Genomic DNA, 22,073 nt, shown 5'->3' with positions numbered 1-22,073 from the left:
AAGTATCTTGAAAATACAGATGATTTCGTCAGCCAGTGCAATTGCACTTTAATCACAGATTGCAGTAGGACATGAGGGTTATTACTCTAACTGTGTGCTGTGATTTCCTTCATTAGGCTTGTAATAAAAAACCAATTTTCAAAGAAACTTAATTTTAAATCTCACTTCTCGTAACAAGACGCCTTCACACGTAGGCAAAGATAGAATATATTGATTTAGCATTTGCTTAGCCACAGTGTTTCCACCTTGTTGTGTCCGTGGAATGCACCTTGTTTGGTGCCAAACAGATGACAGTGATTGAATAGTCACCACAAAGTGCCTAGCCGTTTGGTCGGCAAAGTCGTCTAAAAGGCACACCAAGCTGCACCGATGAGACCTTACAGGGCGAAACAGTGGCCATCTGTATGCAGCTTACAGAAATGATAGAAACTATTTCTGAATTGCAAACTAAACTCGCCGCCTTGTAAACCTCGACACAAAACAACTCCTTATGACTTAACGTTTAATTTGCGAAACAATTATGTTGGTTTCGAATTAAAGCTAATAGTGTTTTTATTGAGTTGCAGACAGAGCTTCAGTGTTTCTACCTAGAAATACACCCCGTCTTTTTATATTCATTGCCGAATAACTGCCCTTAACTTTTATTGCAATTAATCCAACATCTGGTATTAAGTTGATTGCCTGCAGAAAACAAATATTTTGCGTTTTTGTCATCAAACATTATCAAAATGTTTATATTATCTAAAATCAAGTAAACTGTATTGGTGCTTTGATATTTATTAGCCAAGTACGCGCTTATGCAAAGTTTCGTTGCACAAATCACGTGCTTACTGCAAAGAGGTTCTGCAACTATTTAAGTGTCGAGTTTTGCTGATCCAGCAGAATGGAAATCCGGTAATCTTCATTGTGCATGGAGTGTTGGTACTAACACAAAAACTGTGCGAAACTATCTTTAACCATGCGGATACGCGTTCAGAATCGCAGGAATTCCCTTGTTTGAAATTCCGTATTCATCGAAAGGAAATTCTATTTGTCGACAATGCAGCTATGGTTTTGGTTTCGTAACCTGACAATCGAAGTGAAAATATCAGTTTGTAGCTGAGCTTTCCAGATATAAGGTAAACACTTGTGAGTTGGTGGCAGATGGATGTTGTGATCACATAGAGTCATGAGGATTCTACTTGCATCGTTGGTTCTTCTTCTTGTATTTGACGGTGAGACAATTGTTTTTGACATCTTAGAATTAAAGCCCTGTATGTATATTATTAACAATAATATGAATTATTTGCGTTTCGTTAGTTGCAATTTAAAGTAAAGCTTCAAATATTGTATTAATTTGGGACTGCTTTTGACATGAAGGTTTCGCCGATGCTTCGTGGAAGAAAGTTTCAAAGGTAATAAGTTTGTTGAATTTTTACACAACACTTCATGGATTCAACTGTAACAGTTTATCAACTTTATTTGGTAGAAACGATGCAACAGGTTGTGCATTTCCGATTGCAGCCGTCACCGCGGATGCAAAAGTAAGTGATACCGACATTTTGCCCTTTGTACCGAATGTGTTTTTGAAACAAATCTTTCTTTTGGGAAATAATTTGACAAACATTTTATTGAAACCTGGTTTCTTATCAGATGTATCGCAACCCCCAATTGGTATGTTTAAATGTAACTTTGGATTCTAAAATCAACCACTTAAGATTTATAACAGAACGTATAGAATTTATGGTTTTAGCTTGTAAGGTCCCTATGAAGTGGTAACCTATTGCATTTAGTACGAAGTCTTCAACAACTTTTGGTTTATGCAGAAAAATATGCTTGTCTTCTTTGCCACATGAGTAACCTGTGCATACGATCAATCCTGCATGACCACACAGAGGACGAACCCGAAAAGTGAAGTGCGACAAATGTCGACATAACTCACTTATTGACATGCCAAGAAATAATAAAAGCATGGTTTAACTTGTCAATATGAAATGATAACACAGGTTATAGGAAGCTGTTAGAATTGAAGACAAAGTTTTAAAATTAATTGCTTTGCTATTGCAATGACGTTTATAGTGACAAATATTCCTAAATACCATAAATCGTATGATAATGGCTACTGCAGTCACCAGAAGAGTGTGGCGACTCTTATCCAAAGTGACAAAGACCGCCACTATAGTCAACGAAATGCTGTATCGCTGAGACCCAGATTGTGATGTACGCAATTCACTGATTATAATTTTATCCATTGCTTATCATAAACTTTTCCATGATATTTCTAATTCGCATCAGCACGCCGTACTATAATAGTTGTGTTCTCACAAAGGTCGATGCAATTAATTTATATCCTGCATTATGCTATTGTTTTGCATTCAGGAAAATCTATATCCTGTTCGCTTGGATAGTATTACCAATCAGTGTTATGTTGTGTTATTCTGGAAATCCCGGTCCGCTATGGTATATTACTTGTATGGTATATTTTGGACCTTCTCAGTCGCCTAGTAAGATAAGTTTAAGGTTATTAACTTGCTAACACAATTAGCTAATAGTGTGGCCAGCGTACAGTGCGCTGGCAAACTTGCTTTCTCGTCACTATTATCCTACATGTCACACAACAAAAGTCAACACCGCAGGTTTTTAGGCTATTCGCCTAAATAGGCTAAAAGGCGAACTATACGCTAAACTATCTGAATTAAGAACAAAAAATCTTATTCGCGATAGCCTAAACACTTAGCGCAGCATCAATCGACCAAAGTAGCCAATAAAACTTGATCACTAACGTATCACATGGGAACAAGGTACTATCAGTCAAAATCTGACAGTTGTATACGCATTATTTATTCCTTCGCCTTATGTCGACCGACTCCAATCGCGTCATTTCTTGTGCAATATGTAGCTTTCAGGATTGCGTTTCATCCGCTAATTGTGCGCAATGAACAGGCATTCCAATGCCTTGCTTTCAACAGCGTTGCGCCGAACATGATACTACTGTATAGTTATATTAGCCAAAATTAGGCAAATTTTATTGGAATTTGGATATTTAATGGAGAAGTAAACGCGCTTATGCAAAGTTTCGTTGCACAAATCACGAGCTTACTGCAAAGAAGTTCTGCAACTATTTAAGTGTCGAGTTTTGCTGATCCAGCAGAATGGAAATCCGGTAATCTTCATTGTGCATGGAGTGATGGAACTAGCACAAACACTGTGCGAAACTATCTTTAATCATGCGGATACGCGTTCAGAATCGCAGGAATTCCCTTGTTTGAAATTCCGTATTCATCGAAAGGAAATTCTATTTGTCGACAATGCAGCTGTGGTTTTGGTTTCGTAACCTGACAATCCCGTTGAAACTTTCAGTTTGTAGATGTGCTTTCCAGATATAAGGTAAACACTTGTGCGTTGGTGGCAGATAGATGTTGTGATCACATAGAGTCATGAGGATTCTACTTGCATCGTTGGTTCTTCTTCTTGTATTTGACGGTGAGACAATTGTTTTTGTCATCTTAGAATTAAAGCCCTGTATGTATGCTAATAATGTGAATTATTTGCGGTACGTTAGTTGCAATATAAAGTACAGCTTCAAATTTTGTGAAAATGTAATGATTTGCGATTGTTTTGATATAAAGGTTTCGCCGATGCAGTTTCAAGGGTAAGTTTGTTGAATTTTTACACAACATTTCATGGATTCAACTGTAACAGTTTATCATCTTGATTTGGTAGAGACGATGCAACAGGTTGTGCATTTCCGATTGCCGCCGCCACCGAAGATGGAAAAGTAAGTGATACCGACATTTTGCCCTTTGCACCGAATGTGTTCTTGAAACAAATCTTTCTTTTGTCAAATAATCTGACAAACATTTTATTGAAACCGGGTTTTTTATCTGATGAATCGCAACCCCAATTAGAATGTTAGAATTTGATTTTGGATTCTGAAATCAACAACTTACGATGTATAACAGAACATATCGAATTATAAGTTTTAGCGTGTAGTGTCCCTATGAAGGAACGTGGTGACGACATTTTAGCGTCGATTGTGTTTTTATAGCCCATGAAAGGCAGTAATCTTTGACGTTCAGTTTCTGGTTGATGGTGATGTGTAACGTTTACATTATGAGCTATTGCATCCAGCACGAAGTTTTTAACAACTTTTGTTTTGACCAGAAAAATATTTTTGTGTCGTTTGCAAAATGGGTCACATGTGCCATTCAAGTGTGATGATTCGTGATCAAACTGAAGAGTTGTCCGAATATTGAAGTGCGACCCACGTCAACAGAACTTCCATTCTGACATGTGCAATAAACAATAACAACATACTTTAACTTGTCACTATGAAATGATAACACAGGTTACAAAGAAGCTGTTAGAATTGAGGACACAAATATATAATTTATTGTTTAGTTATTGCAATGACATTTAGTGGCAAATCTCGCAAAAATACAGCAATCAAAATTAACGTATAAGTGATGACGACTGTTGTCATCCGAATGGTAAAGCCTAATACAAACTGGTATGTTTTGAACATTCTACATGTAAAATTATGTGTGTAAACAAATAATAAGCCTAGGTGGAACTTTATTCTGGTGAATAGGTTTAAAATCAATATTGCACGTTAACAATGGGAGACCAAAGTATGCAAATACCAGCAGGAAACGGACAGCCTGCAATATGGTGCAGCAAAATTGCTATGTACATAAACCCGCACATGTTATCGTTTGTTAAGTGTGTTATGAAACTCTTGGCGGTCAGATTGTGAAGGATTTTAGTTGCACACACAGCGGAGGTTGCGATAAGATTGACCAATCCTTTTCTAGTTTAAAGTATGTTCTTTTGCGTTGTTTTCACAGAAGCTGTTAAGCGAAATATATTTGTCTTTTAAGAATGCCGATGAGCTACTTAAATGTGCAGTGACATTTATATTTCGAACCAGTTATTTAATGACGAATCAGTCTGCCATAAATTAAGCAAATGATTAATATAAATTTGCAGCCTGGATCCCGAGAAATTGTTATATGTTGCTGTTGGTATTATTTATTGTGTTAAGCGTTTGTTCGTTCTCATAGCAGAGAACCGACGTTGTGTCAATGGCTGGTGGGAGGAGCAGGGGTCGCGTTCCAGCCCGTGCACAGTTGACGTGGCAAATTACAACAGTTGCTTAGTTACTCTGTAATTGATACACACATTAATACCAATTCCTGGACCATTATATATTTATTACAAATTTGGTGTCTGATATGCACTTCACGAAATATATATGACAACGAATAAAAAGTATCACAAATAATGCAAATCCAACCAAAAGCCATGCTGTTTTTTATGCAATTTGAACAACAAACACAATCCTTACAAAAATGTACACATCAGGAAATGAATATTTATTTACAAAACTGTCACTGTTGAGTTTCGTCTTCACCTAGACGTTGAATATCTTGTTGCGGTCTTTGTTTGTTCTTTTTTATTTCTGCACATAAAACCTTGATCTTTATAATGGAACACATTTCCACAACTTGGTGTCGCGGACCCCCATAGTTCAATTTTAACCATTTACTATAAACCTTTAAATCACCGAAACTGCACATTTGGGTCATAACGTGGCCCTAAATGCTGCTTATTAAAAAACCTTAAACTTACCAGACCAAAGCTAACCGTCCAAAATAACAGACAACAGATGCAGATGAATACATATGAAGTAGAGCAAAACGTTGTAGCCAAATGGAAAGATAACTTGGAATTCGTCAACACTGTTTTGGGCCATGGTTTGATTACGTAATTGAAATACCAAGTCTTTAGCAAATTTGTTGTAATATCGCTCCAAAGTTATTCCACACCATACAAGAAAGGTCAGATAACTAGCAAAACCTGCAGAAAAAAGGTATGTCCAATTATAAATTATAAATTCAATGATGAGCGCACAACAGATTTAGTCATACCAAAGATTCTGTTGCACATCAAAGTAACTTTGTAAGCCTTTCTGCATATTCCTGAAGGACAGCACATATGCTGTTCCTGAAGGACAGCACATATGCTGTTCACTATCAATTCAAGGATTGAAAGTAGAACAAGTGCGTAAAGCCCTTCATCAACACCTAAAGTTTATTTTGACTCGATTAACTTCCACGAAACAAATCATCACAATCACAACATTACCTTGTTTTTGTACGGTGAAATTAGCGCGATCAAATACATCAGCGTCTCCTTTTTCGGTGCAATTCTCATCGACACAGTACACCAGGATACCAGTGGTGTATCAATTTCCGTACACTACAAAGTTGACGCCAGAAAGCGTAAAAATTTGCAAAATTAATGTCAACCCGTTGATGAATACAAGACAGCTCAGAACGTTTTTGACTGACGACATGTTTAGTAAAATGACAAAAACCTAAAAAATACCTAGTTTACTTTGTTATTTTTATATTAACCTATATGTAAATATAATGCAACTTAATAATCTTTAGAGTAAATTTGTTTTTCAGTTTGTATGTTTTATTTGCAATTTCTTCTTAAACATATCCTTGTCTTTTCTAGTAGCTATCAAAAAGAATTTGTGTACAGGGGGGAATCAATGCTGAAAAAAACTTAATCATATGCACTTTAAGCAAACGAGTAGGCTTTCTAGTTTCTGCAAACGTCAATGCTCTGATGTTCCTCACTAAACAGTTTGGTTTCATTGATTTCAGAAACGTCAGTTGTTCCTGTTCTGGCCTGAGACAAAGAGAGCAGTTGCGCAACGGTGTCGTAATAGACTTACACCCACCTGGGTATCTCCCGCCAGGTGAGATACGTTAGCAGTCTCCAGTATAGCCACAATTATAATGCTTCGTAAGATTTCGTGTCAATACATAAAAGATTTCAACTCGGAGGGTTTGTGAGTAAACCGGCCTCGCTAAAAGCGACTAAAACCATCATTTCAAATATCTTCCAATGATGAGTTGTTCCTTTAAATCTTTCTTGGAAGTCAAAGAGTAAATTGCCCACATTAATCCTATCGAAGAAACTTCGTTTTTAGATATACGATTAGTGCTGGTCAAAGGCCTACTAATTAACCATTGAGTACAGTTACAGAGCGAAAGGAGTTCAAGCGGTGATTGCGCCACTTTTGTTGTAACGAATCTTGTTTGTTTTGTAACATTGTAACGTGATAAGTGAGGTAAAGTGTAGTACAGCTGTGGTTCCTTTTATATTGTATGTGATGGCATGTCGCATCTCGTATGCTTACTTTAACGCTGCATAATCTTTTGGAAAGTTATCGACAGTGTTACACCAAGTTTTAAGTAGTAACGCAACGTGGTTCTGGCCTTTTTGTGTCCGACAACTGTGCAGCACAGTGCTACGTCATTTTATTCTGCAAAAGTTTTTTTGTGTTGCGAGCGAGCATTTTCTGGTGAGTCTCTTTGTACATATGTGGGCTTAGTGAGGAATCGTACGTACCAATGTTTGAGACACCAGGAAAACCCCACGTTACGTTACAATGTAGGCGGGATAAATTAATGACGTCCACGTCAAAATATAAAAAATTTGGTCATTGTGACGTCACTAGCCGAAGATACGCACCGATGAAGATTCTCGCGTACACGCACATACGCGGTTTTCCTATAGGTATCAGACAGTCGACGAAAGGCACAACAGCAACAAAGAAATACATGGTTACGCTTCATTAATTATTTAGTAAAATAAACCTATTACAAACTTGAAATTATGCAGGATCAACAACAAGGATGTCCAAAGCAATATAAGAAAAAAAAAGGTAAGTATAACTCGTTTTGTCGCCGTCACAAAGTGTAGAAATTTGCGCCACCCAATAGGAGATGTCGTCCAGACTTAAAATTTCGCTCAGACAACCACAAGGGTGCCTACAATATCATAAACAACGACGGAGATAGCGAAATATTAACCTTATTTCAATCGACGACAAACTTGTGTTTGTGACGTAACAATTACGTTTTACGTCAGTTGTAATGGGTTAATACATATTTTTAATAAGAGCCCCTCCTTGACAATCGAGATTATTCGTTAATGCAATTTAGCGCCGTGGGCGGTGAAAAACTCTAGTGTACAATCGTACGTAATCATTAAGGAAACGTCACATAAACTTGAAATTGCCCAAAACTTAGACAGGAAAATAGAGAAAACATACTAAACATGCAAGTCGATACTCGTTTATTAACCCTCTTTTAAACAATGACAAACTTTTGTTTGTGTCGTAATAACGTTGATGATTGATGAATTTGATAAAAATTGTGACCAACTTGTAACATCGTCCCTTCTGTACAATCGTACCCTTTTTCACGTTAATCGGACCAGTTCTTTAGCTAACACACCTCGAAATGCACGCATACGTTGGCGGCAAGAAGGGGTACCAAGTGCGGAATCGTATGTAACCATGAAGGAGACGTCACAGAAATTTGGTACGAATAACAAGAGACATATAACCAACATACTATAAATTCAAGTCGCTCCCCGTTTATTAACCCTTTTTTAAACAATAACAAACTTTATTACTGTTTGAGGCGAGGTGGGCTGTCGGTTGTTAATTAATACGCTTTTATTCATTGTTCACAAAGTCAATGAGCAAACAAAACTATCTGAGTTAAGAACAAAAAATCACATTCGCGATAGCTTAAACTCTTAGCGCAGCATCAATCGACCAAAGTAGCCAATAAAACTTGATCACTAACGTATCACATGGGAACAAGGTATTATCAGTCAAATTCTGACAGTTGTATACGCATTATTTATTCCTTCGCCTTATGTCGACCCACTCCAATCGCGTCATTTCTTGTGCAATATGTAGCTTTCAGGATTGCGTTTCATCCGCTAATTGTGCGCAATGAACAGGCATTCCAATGCCTTGCTTACAACAGCGTTGCGCCGAACATGATACTACTGTATAGTTATATTAGCCAAAATTAGGCAAATTTTATTGGAATTTGGATATTTAATGGAGAAGTAAACGCGCTTATGCAAAGTTTCGTTGCACAAATCACGTGCTTACTGCAAAGAGGTTCTGCAACTATTTAAGTGTCGAGTTTTGCTGATCCAGCAGAATGGAAATCCGGTAATCTTCATTGTGCATGGAGTGATGGAACTAACACAAACACTGTGCGAAACTATCTTTAATCATGCGGATACGCGTTCAGAATCGCAGGAATTCCCTTGTTTGAAATTCCGTATTCATCGAGAGGAAATTCTATTTGTCGACAATGCAGCTGTGGTTTTGGTATCGTAACCTGACAATCCAAGTGAAAATATCAGTTTGTAGATGAGCTTTCCAGATATAAGGTAAACACTTGTGCGTTGGTGGCAGATAGATGTTGTGGTCACATAGAGTCATGAGGATTCTACTTGCATCGTTGGTTCTTCTTCTTGTATTTGACGGTGAGACAATTGTTTTTGTCATCTTAGAATTAAAGCCCTGTATGTATGTTAATGCTAATAATATGAATTATTTGCGTTTCGTTAGTTGCAATTCAAAGTAAAGCTTCAAATATTGTATTAATTTGGGACTGCTTTTGATATAAAGGTTTCGCTGATGCTTTGCGGAAGAAAATTTTAAGGGTAAGTTTGTTGAATTTTTGCACAACATTTCATGGATTCAACTATAACAGTTTATCAACTTTATTTGGTAGAGACAATGCAACAGGTTGTGCATTTCCGATTGTAGCCGTTATAGAAGATGGAAAAGTAAGTGATACCGACATTTTGCCCTTTGTACCGAATGTGTTCTTGAAATAAATCTTTCTTTTGGGAAATAATTTTACTAACTTTCATTGAAACCTGTTTTTCATTAGTTGAATCGCAACCCCGAATCGGTATGTTAGAATGTAATTTTGGATTCTAAAATCAACCACTTACGATTTATAACAGAACGTATAAAATTTTAAGTTTTAGCTTGTAAGGTCCCTATGAAGTGGTAACCTATTGCATTTAGTACGAAGTCTTCAACAACTTTTGTTTTATGCAGGAAAATTCTGTCTTCTTTGCCACTTGAGTAACATGTGCAGAGCACGGCCAATCCTGAGTGACCACACGGAGGACGAGCCCGAAAAGTGAAGTGCGACAAATGTCGATATAACTCACTTATTGACATGCCAATAAATTATAAAAGCACTTGTCAATATGAAATGATAACACAGGTTACAAGAAAGCTGTTACAATTGAAGACAAAGTTTTAAAATTAATTGCTTTGCTATTGCAATGACGTTTATAGTGACAAATATTCCTAAATACCATAAATCGTATGATAATGGCTACTGCAGTCACCAGAAGAGTGTGGCGACTCTTATCCAAAGTGACAAAGGCCGCCACTATAGTCAACGAAATGCTGTACTTCTGAGTCCAAGATTGTGATGTACGCAGTTCACTGATTATAATTTTATCCATTGCTTTTCATAAACTTTTCCATGATATTTCTAATTCGCATCAGCACGCCGTACTATAATAGTTGTGTTCTCACAAAGGTCGATGCAATTAATTTATATCCTGCATTATGCTATTGTTTTGCATTCAGGAAAATCTATATCCTGTTCGCTTGGATAGTATTACCAATCAGTGTTATGTTGTGTTATTCTAGAAATCCCGGTCCGCTATGGTATATTACCTGTATGGTATATTTTGGACCTTCTCAGTCGCCTAGTAAGATAAGTTTAAGGTTATTAACTTGCTAACACAATTAGCTAATAGTGTGGCCAGCGTACAGTGCGCTGGCAAACTTGCTTTCTCGTCACTATTATCCTACATGTCACACAACAAAAGTCAACACCGCAGGTTTTTAGGCTATTCGCCTAAATAGGCTAAAAGGCAAACTATAGGCTAAACTATCTGAATTAAGAACAAAAAATCTTATTCGCGATAGCCTATACACTTAGCGCAGCATCAATCGACCAAAGTAGCCAATAAAACTTGATCACTAACGTATCACATGGGAACAAGGTATTATCAGTCAAAATCTGACAGTTGTATACGCATTATTTATTCCTTCACCTTATTATGTCGACCGACTCCAATCGCGTCATTTCTTGTGCAATATGTAGCTTTCAGGATTGCGTTTCATCCGCTAATTGTGCGCAATGAACAGGCATTCCAATGCCTTGCTTTCAACAGCGTTGCGCCGAACATGATACTACTGTATAGTTATATTAGCCAAAATAAGGCAAATTTATTGGAATTTGGATATTTAATGGAGAAGTAAACGCGCTTATGCAAAGTTTCGTTGCACAAATCACGTGCTTACTGCAAAGAGGTTCTGCAACTATTTAAGTGTCGAGTTTTGCTGATTCAGCAGAATGGAAATCCCGTAATCTTCATTGTGCGAGAGTGATGGAACTAACACAAAAATTGTGCGAAACTATCTTTAACCATGCGGATACGCGTTCAGAATCGCAGGAATTCCCTTGTTTGAAATTCCGTATTCATCGAAAGGAAATTCTATTTGTCGTCAATGCAGCTGTGGTTTTGGTTTCGTAACCTGACAATCCAAGTGAAAATATCAGTTTGTAGCTGAGCTTTCCGGATATAAGGTAAACACTTGTGCGTTGGTGGCAGATAGATGTTGTGGTCACATAGAGTCATGAGGATTCTACTTGCATCGTTGGTTCTTCTTCTTGTATTTGACGGTGAGACAATTGTTTTTGTCATCTTAGAATTAAAGCCCTGTATGTATGTTATTAACAATAATATGATTTATTTGCGGTACGTTAGTTGCAATATAAAGTAAAGCTTCACATATTATAATAATTTGTGATTGCTTTTGACATGAAGGTTTCGCCGATGCTTCGTGGAAGAAAGTTTCAAAGGTAATAAGTTTGTTGAATTTTTACACAACACTTCATGGATTCAACTATAACAGTTTATCAACTTTATTTGGTAGAAACGATGCAACAAGTTGTGCATTTCCGATTGCAGCCGTCACCGCGGATGTAAAAGTAAGTGATACCGACATTTGGCCCTTTGTACCGAATGTGTTCTTGAAACAAATCTTTCTTTTGTCAAATAATCTGACAAACATTTTATTGAAACCGGGTTTTTTATCTGATGAATCGCAACCCCAATTAGAATGTTAGAATTTGATGTTGGATTCTGAAATCAACCACTTACGATGTATAACAGAACATATCGAATTATAAGTTTTAGCGTGTAGTGTCCCTATGAAGGAACGTGGTAACGACATTTTAGCGTCGATTGTGTTTTTATAGCCCATGAAACGCAGTAATCTGTGACGTTCAGTTTCTGGTTGATGGTGATATACGTGTAACGTTTACATTATGAGCTATTGCATCCAGCACGAAGTTTTTAACAACTTTTGGATTGACCAGAAAAATATTTGGTGTCGCTTGCAAAATGGGTCACACGTGCCATTCAAGTGTGATGATTCGTGATCTAACTGAAGAGTCGTCCGAATATTGAAGTGCGACCCACGTCAACAGAACTTCCATTCTGACATGTGCAATAAACAATAACGACATACTTTAACTTGTCAATATGAAATGATAACACAGGTTACAAGGAAGCTGTTAGATTTGAAGAAGTTTTAAATTTATTGTTTTGCTATTGCAATGACGGTTATAGTGACAAATCTTCCTAAATACGCATGATAATGGCTATTGTAGTCACCAGAGTGTGGCGACTCTTATCCAAAGTGACAAAGACCGCCACTATAGTCAACGAAATGCTGTATCGCTGAGACCCAGATTGTGATGTACGCAATTCACTGATTATAATTTTATCCTTTGCTTATCATAAACTTTTCCATGATATTTCTAACTCGCATCAGCACGCCGTACTATAATAGTTGTGTTCTCACAAGGGTCGATGCAATTAATTTATATCCTGCATTATGCTATTGTTTTGCATTCAGGAAAATCTATATCCTGGTCGCTTGGATAGTATTACCAATCAGTGTTATGTTGTGTTATTCTGGAAATCCCAACCCGCTATGGTATATTACTTGTATGGTATATTTTGGACCTTCTCATTCGCCTAGTAAGATAAGTTTAAGGTTATTAACTTGCTAACACAATTAGCTAATAGTGTGGCCAGCGTACAGTGCGCTGGCAAGCTTGCTTTCTCGTCACTATATTCCTACATGTCACACAACAAAAGTCAACACCGCAGGTTTTTTAGGCTAAACGACATTTTTTATTATGCAATATGAACGTATGTACGAGTAGATGCAGAAACATAACATTTAATTTTGAATCCATGTATTTGTTTCAAACAACACGGCCGTCCTGTTTTAATATTTAAAATTCCTCAATAAAAGTTTGCCAGAATGGTTCACAGGTGATAATAGTTTACTGGTGGTGAAAAGTTTGCCAGAATGGGCGCCTGACTCGATAAACTGTATGGTTTTACCGGCCCCATGCTACTTTAGTATTTATCGTTCATATGCATAGTACTGTGTTTTGCGCAAACTATTGACTTAATTTTAATGGTGGAATGGGAAGAAGCATCAAAGCAATATAGAGCATTTGAGAGAGTATTATGTAATATTAGCATAACGGTACATCGCAAGCTTCAACCTGCTGATCGGGGTCTGTGGTGAAACAAAAGGTTGGATTTACCCCTGCCGATCGACAGTAGTTATGGGCCCCAAGGCCTGAGTTGGGGTAATTGTATGATTTACTGCAAAACAAGGGTACATAGGTTTGATTAAGGATAACATACATTTGTTTTGCTACGGCACTTATAAACTTTAACGTACCGAGTGTTTCTCTACAACGTAAATCTATTAAAACCATGTGGTTTGGAATAAAAAATAATTGAAATAATACTGTGTCTGCACTCCCTTACTAAATAATTACCTGTTTCGAAATATGTCATAAATTCACAACAGAACTCGGCATAAATAATGTTGAAAAAACATGTTGGTATTTAGGTGACTCACTAAACGTGTTGATGGGGTGTGTTGAGGTCCCATCTTTGGCAAGTCCGTCCGCTTATGGTTGTGTTTAATCCCCCTCTGTAAGCCAGGATGCTTGAGACGGACAAGTCCGGTAAACAACCAATTCCAGGGGGAGGCTCCTCTAAAGGTTTAATTTACACGGTTAAGTGTTAATAATTATATCATAAAAATAGTATTTCTTGTAGCGTTACGTAACTGTGTTTTGTAGACCTATGAATTTTAGACTCCACAACTTGTTTAGGAACAGGCATGTGTAATATAAATTGACGTCAAGGCAAACACAGGAAGTACAGTATCCTAATGGTTAATAACGTTTAGTGCAAACTACCTGGAGGGCAGTCTGGAATAAGGCATCTTTCTTTTTTAATGACAAACGAATTTACGTAACACCATGGAAAATCATCCCCGTTGTCTGGTGCTCTGCAGTAATTTTCAGACAAATCGCCAAGCAGAATTTGGACGTGAGATCTGGAAGTAGTAGCGTTTTAAAGTGATGTAAAAACACAAAAGATTAGTCTAATCTTCAATTTTCAACGGTGCATTGAATTATTTTACGGACCGATTCACTACAAGAAAAACTACAAGATTTACAAAAAGGCAATACATTTAAAAATTACGTCACTCATATAGCTATGAGTTTAAAAAAAAAATTTAGTCTAAATTTCTACAACTTTGGAAGAATGAAATAAACACATTTAAAAAAGTGCATGAAAGTGGGGAAAAAAGTAAAAATAATTGGAATTAAATGGAATTAAAAGGCGCATATAATTAAAAGCTTGGCCAACCCTGCTCCATGGCATACCGACAAAACGTTTTCAGAAAATTTATGTTGCAAAACAACTCTTTCAGACAAAATAGAATTTGCGTCAATTTGAAACGCAAAAGTCCATTTATATATACATTTATTTACTGTAGTTAACCGAATTTCCATTGAAAAAATATCATGAAATTTTCTTACCTATAGTTATGGATATGAGGGTAAAAAGTATCCCAACGCTGACAGGGATGGCCCGATGCTGTCACGTTCACATTGCCTCTATATAAGTAGGCTTTTCCAGGTTTAACACAACCAACTTCAAAACTTTTTCCCGGAAGCGCTGGTATAGTGGCTTGTGGTGGCTCAGGCTCTACGTGTAAGTAAATGTTGTTAAAGTAAAAGCGTTTTATTTTGTTTGCTATTTAAGCCAAGGTTGCCGGTTCATAGACAATACAAGAGTTCCATTTACTATTTCCCAAGCTTATGCAAAATACCTAAAATTTAATTTACATATCACACCTAAAACATATTGTTTACTTTTTTTGAAGCAGGAGTGGTTGAATTTCTGAGAAAACCTTTTCATGCATATGTACTTAATTGTATTAATCAATTGGTCAATCTAGAATGACGCCACAATCAGTAATTTCTATGCAAGGATCGATCATACAGGAACGAGATTATGAATTTTAAGGCAAAATTTGTCGACAAAACATTTACCAAGGTGGGTTCATGGTCGTTGTTTCGAACCTTACATAGAAATACTATAATGTAGATTAAAAAAGCTACCGGTATTTGTACAGTTGCACGATCGACTTCTGTAAGGTTTTCTTTTACAAGATCCTTGTCCTTTAACGCCTCCCAAACATTGTCGAACTTTCCAACGCAATCCCGTCTCGCAGTCACAGGAAGACCACTTCGAATAACTGCTCCAAGTAGCGTCTGAAAACGTTTTCTATTGTTAAGTAAAAGTGATTTGGTCACAGTGTGTTTTAAATATATGATGTGTTTGTGGAAGTAGCATCAGTTGACAGTGAGACAATCACACATGCAAGTTAATTGAATCCTATTGATTGGAGGTTGAAGCTTTGATATACAACGATATGTTTTGTGATACTATTGTACTTCACCTGTATGAATCCAGCATATTACAGAGCTTAACAAATGTTTGCCTACTTTCGTTGCAGAGGGAAACATTGCATATTTTTTCAATGGTTCTTCTTTTTTCAACAGGCGGGTTTTCATAATAATCGATGTAGTTTTCAGTAACAAAACAAAACGGTTGTCCTCGCCCAGTCGGGTTTCGACATCGTCTTCGGTACAAATCTTTGTCCGGATAATTCGTAGGCTTTCTAAATTTTGTGTTTGGATTCACATTCATAATTAAGCAAATGTTCGTAAAACAATAAAATAACTATGTACGCTACAGCACGCAGGCATCAGAACGTTGAAATACGTTTCCACGGAAAAATAATAACTACACAAATACCTACATACTGTAATTTTCGGCGCATTACACAAAATACGCAGTTGCGGATAAAAATACGAACACTTGCTAAGAACACCCCGATATTACTCCGTAACTTATATTAAATTTAAAGCGAGTATTGCGTAGGGAATTCAAGGGTTCGTTATTCAACTCACAGGGGTGATCTTGTCCAACGCTTGCACCTTTCCCCGCTTTTCGATATGCTCATTTTTCCCCGATAGCTGTCTAGATTTGTTTTGTTGAAGCAACCGCGATCATCATCTACAAACCACACATTTTAATATTTGGTTGTTACATTGACTTTTGAAAAACGAGTTTCGAAGCACGCAAATTATGACTTAGTGAACTGTTTCAAATACTTTTACTTGGTGTAAACATTTGTAAAACGAACAATCACAATATGCATGTTGTTAATGACGTGCATTTTTAACTGTTGCGTCGAGCGGACGTTACCAATAGCGACTAGATGCAAGTAAGACAGCACCAAACAAGTTTTCGTGTCTGGGAAAAAAATTTACTGTATTTTTTGTAAAGGATATTTAAATTATTACCTGAGTGGGTTTAAGAAAACTAGAATCCAAACGAAGACTTTATTTATATTAAAAGCACTTAATTTTGTATAGCTTACATAATGGACAGTCTTTGTTCTTGCAAGATACGTCTTCGTATGGCTTTCCATCGCAATAATTTGCCGAACAAACGCGTACACGCGTTTTAATGCCCGGCCCGCATTTTCTGTCACATGAAGAAAAGTTACTCCAAGGTCCCCACGAATCTGCACAAATACACGAATGCAAAAATAGGTTACCATGGATAAACAGACACAAAATAAATATATTACCGCATACTGGCAGGATTGGGCACTCGCGAGCTTCATAATCTTTTCCAGGGCAAGTTTGTGAACCGGGGATATTTCCATGGCAATAACGTGTTCTTAAAAGGTTTGTTTTACTGGTAAAACGTTAAGGTTCTCTCTAGTAATTATAATATTTAAAAAACATACTTTTTAGACGTTAAGAACTCGAAAGTACTGCACAAAGTTTGCAAAACAATAATCGGGTGCAACGAAAAGTTTATGGAGTCGGTATAATGCAAAAAAAATTACGCTGAACATATTGTTTTACCCTATCCATTTTTTAACCAATGTGCTTTATTCCCCTGTTCAACGTATGTGGTTGAATTATAAATTCAGTAAATGCTGGTGCACTGTTTTAAACTGTTAAAAAACTTTTTTGCACGAGCTTTCGCGAGCTTAGTCTCGCTTCATGAGGTGCTGCAAATGACGTGGTAAATAAAATGAGGTAACAGCGCTCAAAATAACAAAGAAAAAAACGCACGAAAAGGTGGCATCTTGGTTCGTGTAGTGACTCATAAAGCCCCAGCCTATGTTCAGACCGTGGTTATAGACCACATAGACAGACACGGCGCATTAAAGAAATTGATTTATAAATTATAAACCAACATTATGGATTTATTTCTGTTTATTTGTACTACCTGTATTGGAAGGTTAGGTCGCAACTCGGGTAACAGGGTGTCCAATCTGTGTAGTCCAACCAAAATCCTGGGATTCCAACCAATGGTGGTGGGTCGGCTTGCGACACTTTTGGCGCTGTTGCACAAACACGAATAAGTTTAGCAAGCAAGAAATGTGCAACATCGGTCTAGCGCCCAACCTATAGGCCTAGAAGAAAATCTGATCGGGATTCGTGCCCATGATGTTATGGGTTCAAATGCCAGCGTGATAAAAAAAGAAAAAGTTGTAACTGCCAAGGTGGTCGATCAAAATAAAATAGAAGTACTTTTGTAAAAATAACTAGACTTCGAGTCGCCTCAAGTAGGAAATATGGGCAAGGAATAATAACAACTTTGTCAATACACCTTGATGGCAGTGCACGAGCCACGTAATTTTTTTCTATTCGCTAACCTCCTGCAAAGCAAGTCAAGATATCACACGCTTCCCATAGCTTTTCAGGGTCTGTTGTGAAACACCATGGGCCGCCATCCCGGCCGTCAGGATTTCTGCAGTAATTTTCCTCCAACCCAGCTCCGGTAACTATGTCTGGAGAGCTGAAATTAACGAAACGTAATTGTATATTGTACAGACGTATGACAGCTTGTCGCGAAATGTGTACCGTCATACACTAAAACTTGCAAAGTATTTTAAACAATTTGTTGTAAGTGTTGCGCCCCCGTTGTTTGTTTTTACGCCATTACGTGATTTCACAAGCGGTGTTAGCGTGTCCTTTGTCATTGTTGTGCCTTGAAACTTTATGTGGTTTAAGTTTGAATTGCGCTGTTAAACCCTAAGTCTAACTCGCGAGTTGTTAGTTTGAATTAGTGTCGCTTTGGGACTTATGTACAGCAAAAACTTAGTTATTGCAAATGAGTTTGTTGAAGAAAAATTTGTGACTCTTTGCCTGCATGACCCACTGGACTGTCTGCCAAATGTTTCACCAATGTCAAATTACAATATGCCTGGCAGTATAGCAGCAACACGGTAAGGGCAAATAAGTTACCCCTGGTATACGTGGTTTAGTCACACAAAAGATTACATAACTATGTTTATATACCACACCATTGCATCAGTACGCGATAGCGTTGAACAAATATTGTTTTTTTTTTAACAACACGTTCATCCACTGGACACAATACGCTGGGTGCATTCATACGGAGAAATATTGTGGAAGCACTATGGTCAAGTCAAAGCTGAACCATTGCCGTCACAATACAATAAAATAAAAATTGTTGCGAAAAATGTCATTGTTTTATTTATGAACTCACTATTTGTGAGAATGGGGTGTCTGTTGATCCCAGCGCTGGCATGTTCTTAAGCTTTTTGTCCACGAAACCGTTGCTCTGTACGTAAACCCCTGGTCCAAAGGGTGGTAGCAGTTATATGTATTTATAGCGATTCCTCGCTTTCCATTGCATTGATGGTACAACTGTGAAAGCTGCATCTGGTCTGTTGCCGAAGGCGCAATTCTTTGGTCGGTAAAAGTTGAGCCGTCAGACCTAAACAAACAATTCCTTACCCAAAAATATGTGACTAGCCCATGAAACATGGGCAAACAAAAGCCCGCGGGCCAAATTTGGCCCGTTTGATCTTTAAAACTGACCCGCAAGAAATTGACATAAATTAGCGTCACAAGAAAATAGTTGATAATAAAATTTTATTGCACATATTTTTCCTCTTAGGCTAAGGTCGTTTGTTATTGTTAATAGGTTAGTTTATAAACTGCAGTGTAAACACCTCTTTGCCCACCTTTACTCGCTTGGCTCATTGGCCCATGGGCCCACCTGCCAAATTTTGTTAGTTTTTTGTCCGCAGGTCGAAATGTCGAAATAACACCTGGTCTAACACAAAATCTATACCTTTTAACCATAGTTGGAGCGTTATTTATGTTGAAACTGAAGGAGTCGTAGTGCATGATTGAGTAGAGATCATATGCAGATGAAAATGAGTCAACGAAAGACGTGTTGTACTTTACGAAGTTGGAACTTTGGCCTTGCGGAAAAAACAACCAGACGTTTGCAGAAAACACGAAAGCCAACATACCACATTTACCTGCTTCAATGTTCTCCCATATCACTCGCACATGTTCATCTCTATCAGGACGAGAATGTTCGTGAAAAAAACCGAGGGCGTGCATCATTTCATGTACGACGACGCCGTGAGTTCCACACGGCCAAATCTAAGAATATATGGCGGCTGCACTACATATAGTGTTTGAATTACAACACGTTGTCATTGCGACGTGTGTTGTATTATCACACAGCTGATAGCGTTTTGTTCTTGTTGTTGTAACAACCAGTGCGAATAAAACAACAGTCAATAGTATACGAATGTATTAGTTAGAAAACCCCTAATTAAAGCTTGGAATGCAATCAATACAACTTGCCAATTTGCCGAGTCAAAACAGTTAAACATTTTGTATAAAGGTGGGGTAAAGCATATGCGCACAGAAATTTAGTCGTTCGCCAACAAGCTTAGCGAGCAAAAGATTTTTACGCGCTATTAGTGTTGAAACTAAGAAAAGGTTTTGTTAAGAAACATCGCCCCCCAAACAAACTTAAAAGCGTTTAGCGCCAAATCGTTTTTAAACAAATTTTGCCACATCTACGACATTTCGAAAAACATAAGCTTGCAAAAAGGGATTATGTCTTTTGGCTACGCCAATGCCCAGAAAACCAACAAGCACACAAATTAAAAATAAATCTTAGCCCTGGGCAGGATTGGATTTTTGAGACACTGTTCTCGTAAATAAGCACAGTGTGTAGAACACAGTCCACAATACCTCCTGAAATCCTCCCAGTTTTCCAATGTGTGATTGACATCCCACAAAGTTTACGCTGAAAATCAGACCGTCGGCGTATTCGATGGCACTTAATTCGGGCGTTAACTTCACAGGAACAAACTGTATGCATGTTATTGCGCTTAATACCCCGAGGGCGTTGTCGATGACAGCTTTATGCTGGTTGTCTTGTGCTACATAGTGACACAAAAAATAAATTTATTGAGAAAAGCCACTTCCCATTCTCGCCCTATGACTGCAACGATTTCCACCTTTTTGTCATTGACTACATTCATGCAAAAAAATGTTTCCGAGGTTAAAATCTGTCGACTTGCACATAAGACATATATATATCGCTATAAAAGCATCGTCAGTGTCATATCAAATATATATTAGAAATCTGTTATAAGAAGCAGGAGTTCTATTGGAGAAAAGCCTTTAACTTTTTCAGACAGAATTATAGACAGGTTGAGTGCTAATAGCTTTTGTTTTAAGTCTACGATCGTTTGTTGAAGACATAGTAATGAAGTTGAAATGATGTTATCAAAAGAAAAAACTAAAATCAGTGTACATGACTGTTAGTCCAATGGCAGATAAGGAATCAAAAGGAGAAACAAAATAAAAAACATACATACCGATTGTTTCATCAAAGTCGTAAGCAATTCTAATGTTTCCGTCTTGCGTAAAGGCGTCCCACTTACCAAACACCGGCGTGCTTGATGCTCTAGCGGTAACTTCTTGCGAAATGTACTTCCACTGGGAAGCTTAAATAAAATAAATCAGTTTTTTATGCTACTTTGCCAATTTTCATTCTCTACTCTTGCGTGCTTCTATTAGACAACAAACGTTGGAGAATATTTTTTAAGTATTCCTGACGTATAACGTGTGTAAAAAAGGAATATTCCAGAATGAGAACAAAAGCATTTTAAAGTTCAATTTTTCTGTACCCTGATGACTTAGACATATAAATTACATAAACCCAGTTGTAAGGAGGCTTACGTGTTAGCAGACCATCGCCCACAGTACAGTAACAGTTGCATGTTTTGTTTTGGATCCAATAACGAGCAGGTTGGCATGAAATCCTGCACCCGTCCTCATTACAAACTTCTGAAACAAAATATATACAGTGAGCTTAACGATAGACACGCACTATTGCGTTAATTTAACCCTGCTGTAACCATTTAAAATGTTTTTAAGGCGTACCCTGGTTCACAAACAATGTTTAAAAACAACATGTCAAGTAGTAGAAAGCTAAGAATAACTTACCGCTACTGACGCAGAGTAGAAAAGATGAAAGTATTATCACTCTCCACATGCTGTTTGATACGGTCGTTTGCATCATACAGTGAGTCTTTTATAGGCGAAAATGTTTAAAAAAACGTTTTTGTTACCAAGCTTTTGACATAATTTGTCACGTTTTTGCAAAAAGCTCGTTAATAACATTTAACTTCCAACAGACAAGTAAACCTTGCCCGAAAATGGAACAGTTTTGTGTCGAAATCGGCTGAACATGTTCTGCAACGGCATATTGCACAAATTTGTGAGATTTAATTGATCAGTTTGGTGCTATGATATCATCACTGTCTGTGTGTCGCACGCTTGAACCAAAAACGTGACCAGAACATTTTAAAAAAGAAGTCGACAAAATGTTAAAGTCAA

The 22,073-nt window shown here is 37.4% G+C and overlaps 1 protein-coding gene and 5 long non-coding RNA genes across 6 annotated transcripts; 4 read left to right on the top strand and 2 right to left on the bottom strand.

Annotated features, from left to right (window-relative positions):
- The first annotated feature begins 1,144 nt into the window (after positions 1 to 1,144).
- LOC145908532 (uncharacterized) lies at positions 1,145 to 1,954 on the top strand. Its single transcript, XR_014403015.1, has 4 exons — positions 1,145 to 1,214; positions 1,360 to 1,394; positions 1,469 to 1,523; positions 1,806 to 1,954. It is a non-coding gene; the product is annotated as an uncharacterized LOC145908532 (long non-coding RNA).
- A 1,404-nt stretch (positions 1,955 to 3,358) lies between these two features.
- LOC145908534 (uncharacterized) lies at positions 3,359 to 4,287 on the top strand. The gene is made up of 4 exons (XR_014403017.1): positions 3,359 to 3,462; positions 3,609 to 3,631; positions 3,703 to 3,757; positions 4,144 to 4,287. It is a non-coding gene; the product is annotated as an uncharacterized LOC145908534 (long non-coding RNA).
- A 1,323-nt stretch (positions 4,288 to 5,610) lies between these two features.
- LOC145908538 (uncharacterized) lies at positions 5,611 to 6,392 on the bottom strand. The gene is made up of 3 exons (XR_014403020.1): positions 6,127 to 6,392; positions 5,910 to 6,065; positions 5,611 to 5,838 (listed from the first exon to the last, which is right to left on the bottom strand). It is a non-coding gene; the product is annotated as an uncharacterized LOC145908538 (long non-coding RNA).
- A 2,899-nt stretch (positions 6,393 to 9,291) lies between these two features.
- LOC145908533 (uncharacterized) lies at positions 9,292 to 10,079 on the top strand. The gene is made up of 4 exons (XR_014403016.1): positions 9,292 to 9,354; positions 9,500 to 9,534; positions 9,606 to 9,660; positions 9,941 to 10,079. It is a non-coding gene; the product is annotated as an uncharacterized LOC145908533 (long non-coding RNA).
- A 1,559-nt stretch (positions 10,080 to 11,638) lies between these two features.
- On the top strand, positions 11,639 to 11,900 carry LOC145908539 (uncharacterized). The gene is made up of 2 exons (XR_014403021.1): positions 11,639 to 11,771; positions 11,846 to 11,900. It is a non-coding gene; the product is annotated as an uncharacterized LOC145908539 (long non-coding RNA).
- Positions 11,901 to 13,466: 1,566 nt separating this feature from the next.
- Positions 13,467 to 21,753, bottom strand: LOC145909361 (plasminogen-like). The gene is made up of 17 exons (XM_082996751.1): positions 21,681 to 21,753; positions 21,050 to 21,178; positions 20,418 to 20,608; positions 19,688 to 19,814; positions 19,495 to 19,627; positions 18,904 to 19,134; positions 18,047 to 18,189; positions 17,617 to 17,731; positions 16,964 to 17,055; positions 16,751 to 16,897; positions 16,278 to 16,383; positions 15,810 to 15,985; positions 15,423 to 15,575; positions 14,838 to 15,006; positions 14,208 to 14,347; positions 13,862 to 14,000; positions 13,467 to 13,599 (listed from the first exon to the last, which is right to left on the bottom strand). The coding sequence occupies exons 1-17, from the start codon at positions 21,751 to 21,753 to the stop codon at positions 13,467 to 13,469; spliced, it is 2,397 nt and encodes a 798-aa protein (XP_082852877.1).
- Between the last annotated feature and the right edge of the window lie 320 nt (positions 21,754 to 22,073).

The sequence above is a fragment of the Ascidia mentula genome, chromosome 7 (assembly GCF_947561715.1).
Source record: "Ascidia mentula chromosome 7, kaAscMent1.1, whole genome shotgun sequence".
Classification (NCBI taxonomy): Eukaryota; Metazoa; Chordata; class Ascidiacea; order Phlebobranchia; family Ascidiidae; genus Ascidia; species Ascidia mentula.
This window is presented reverse-complemented; position numbering and strand designations above follow the sequence as displayed.

Bases quoted from the DNA above. Each gene is read 5' to 3' on its own strand.
- LOC145909361 (XM_082996751.1), bottom strand. From the start codon at position 21,753: ATGCAAACGACCGTATCAAACAGCATGTGGAGAGTGATAATACTTTCA. The intron at 21,179-21,680 runs GTAAGTTATTCT...ATTTTATTTAAG, and splicing joins TCTACTCTGCGTCAGTAGCG to CTTCCCAGTGGAAGTACATT. The intron at 15,007-15,422 runs GTAGCTTTTTTA...ACTTACACGTAG, and splicing joins GTGCAACTGTACAAATACCG to AGCCTGAGCCACCACAAGCC.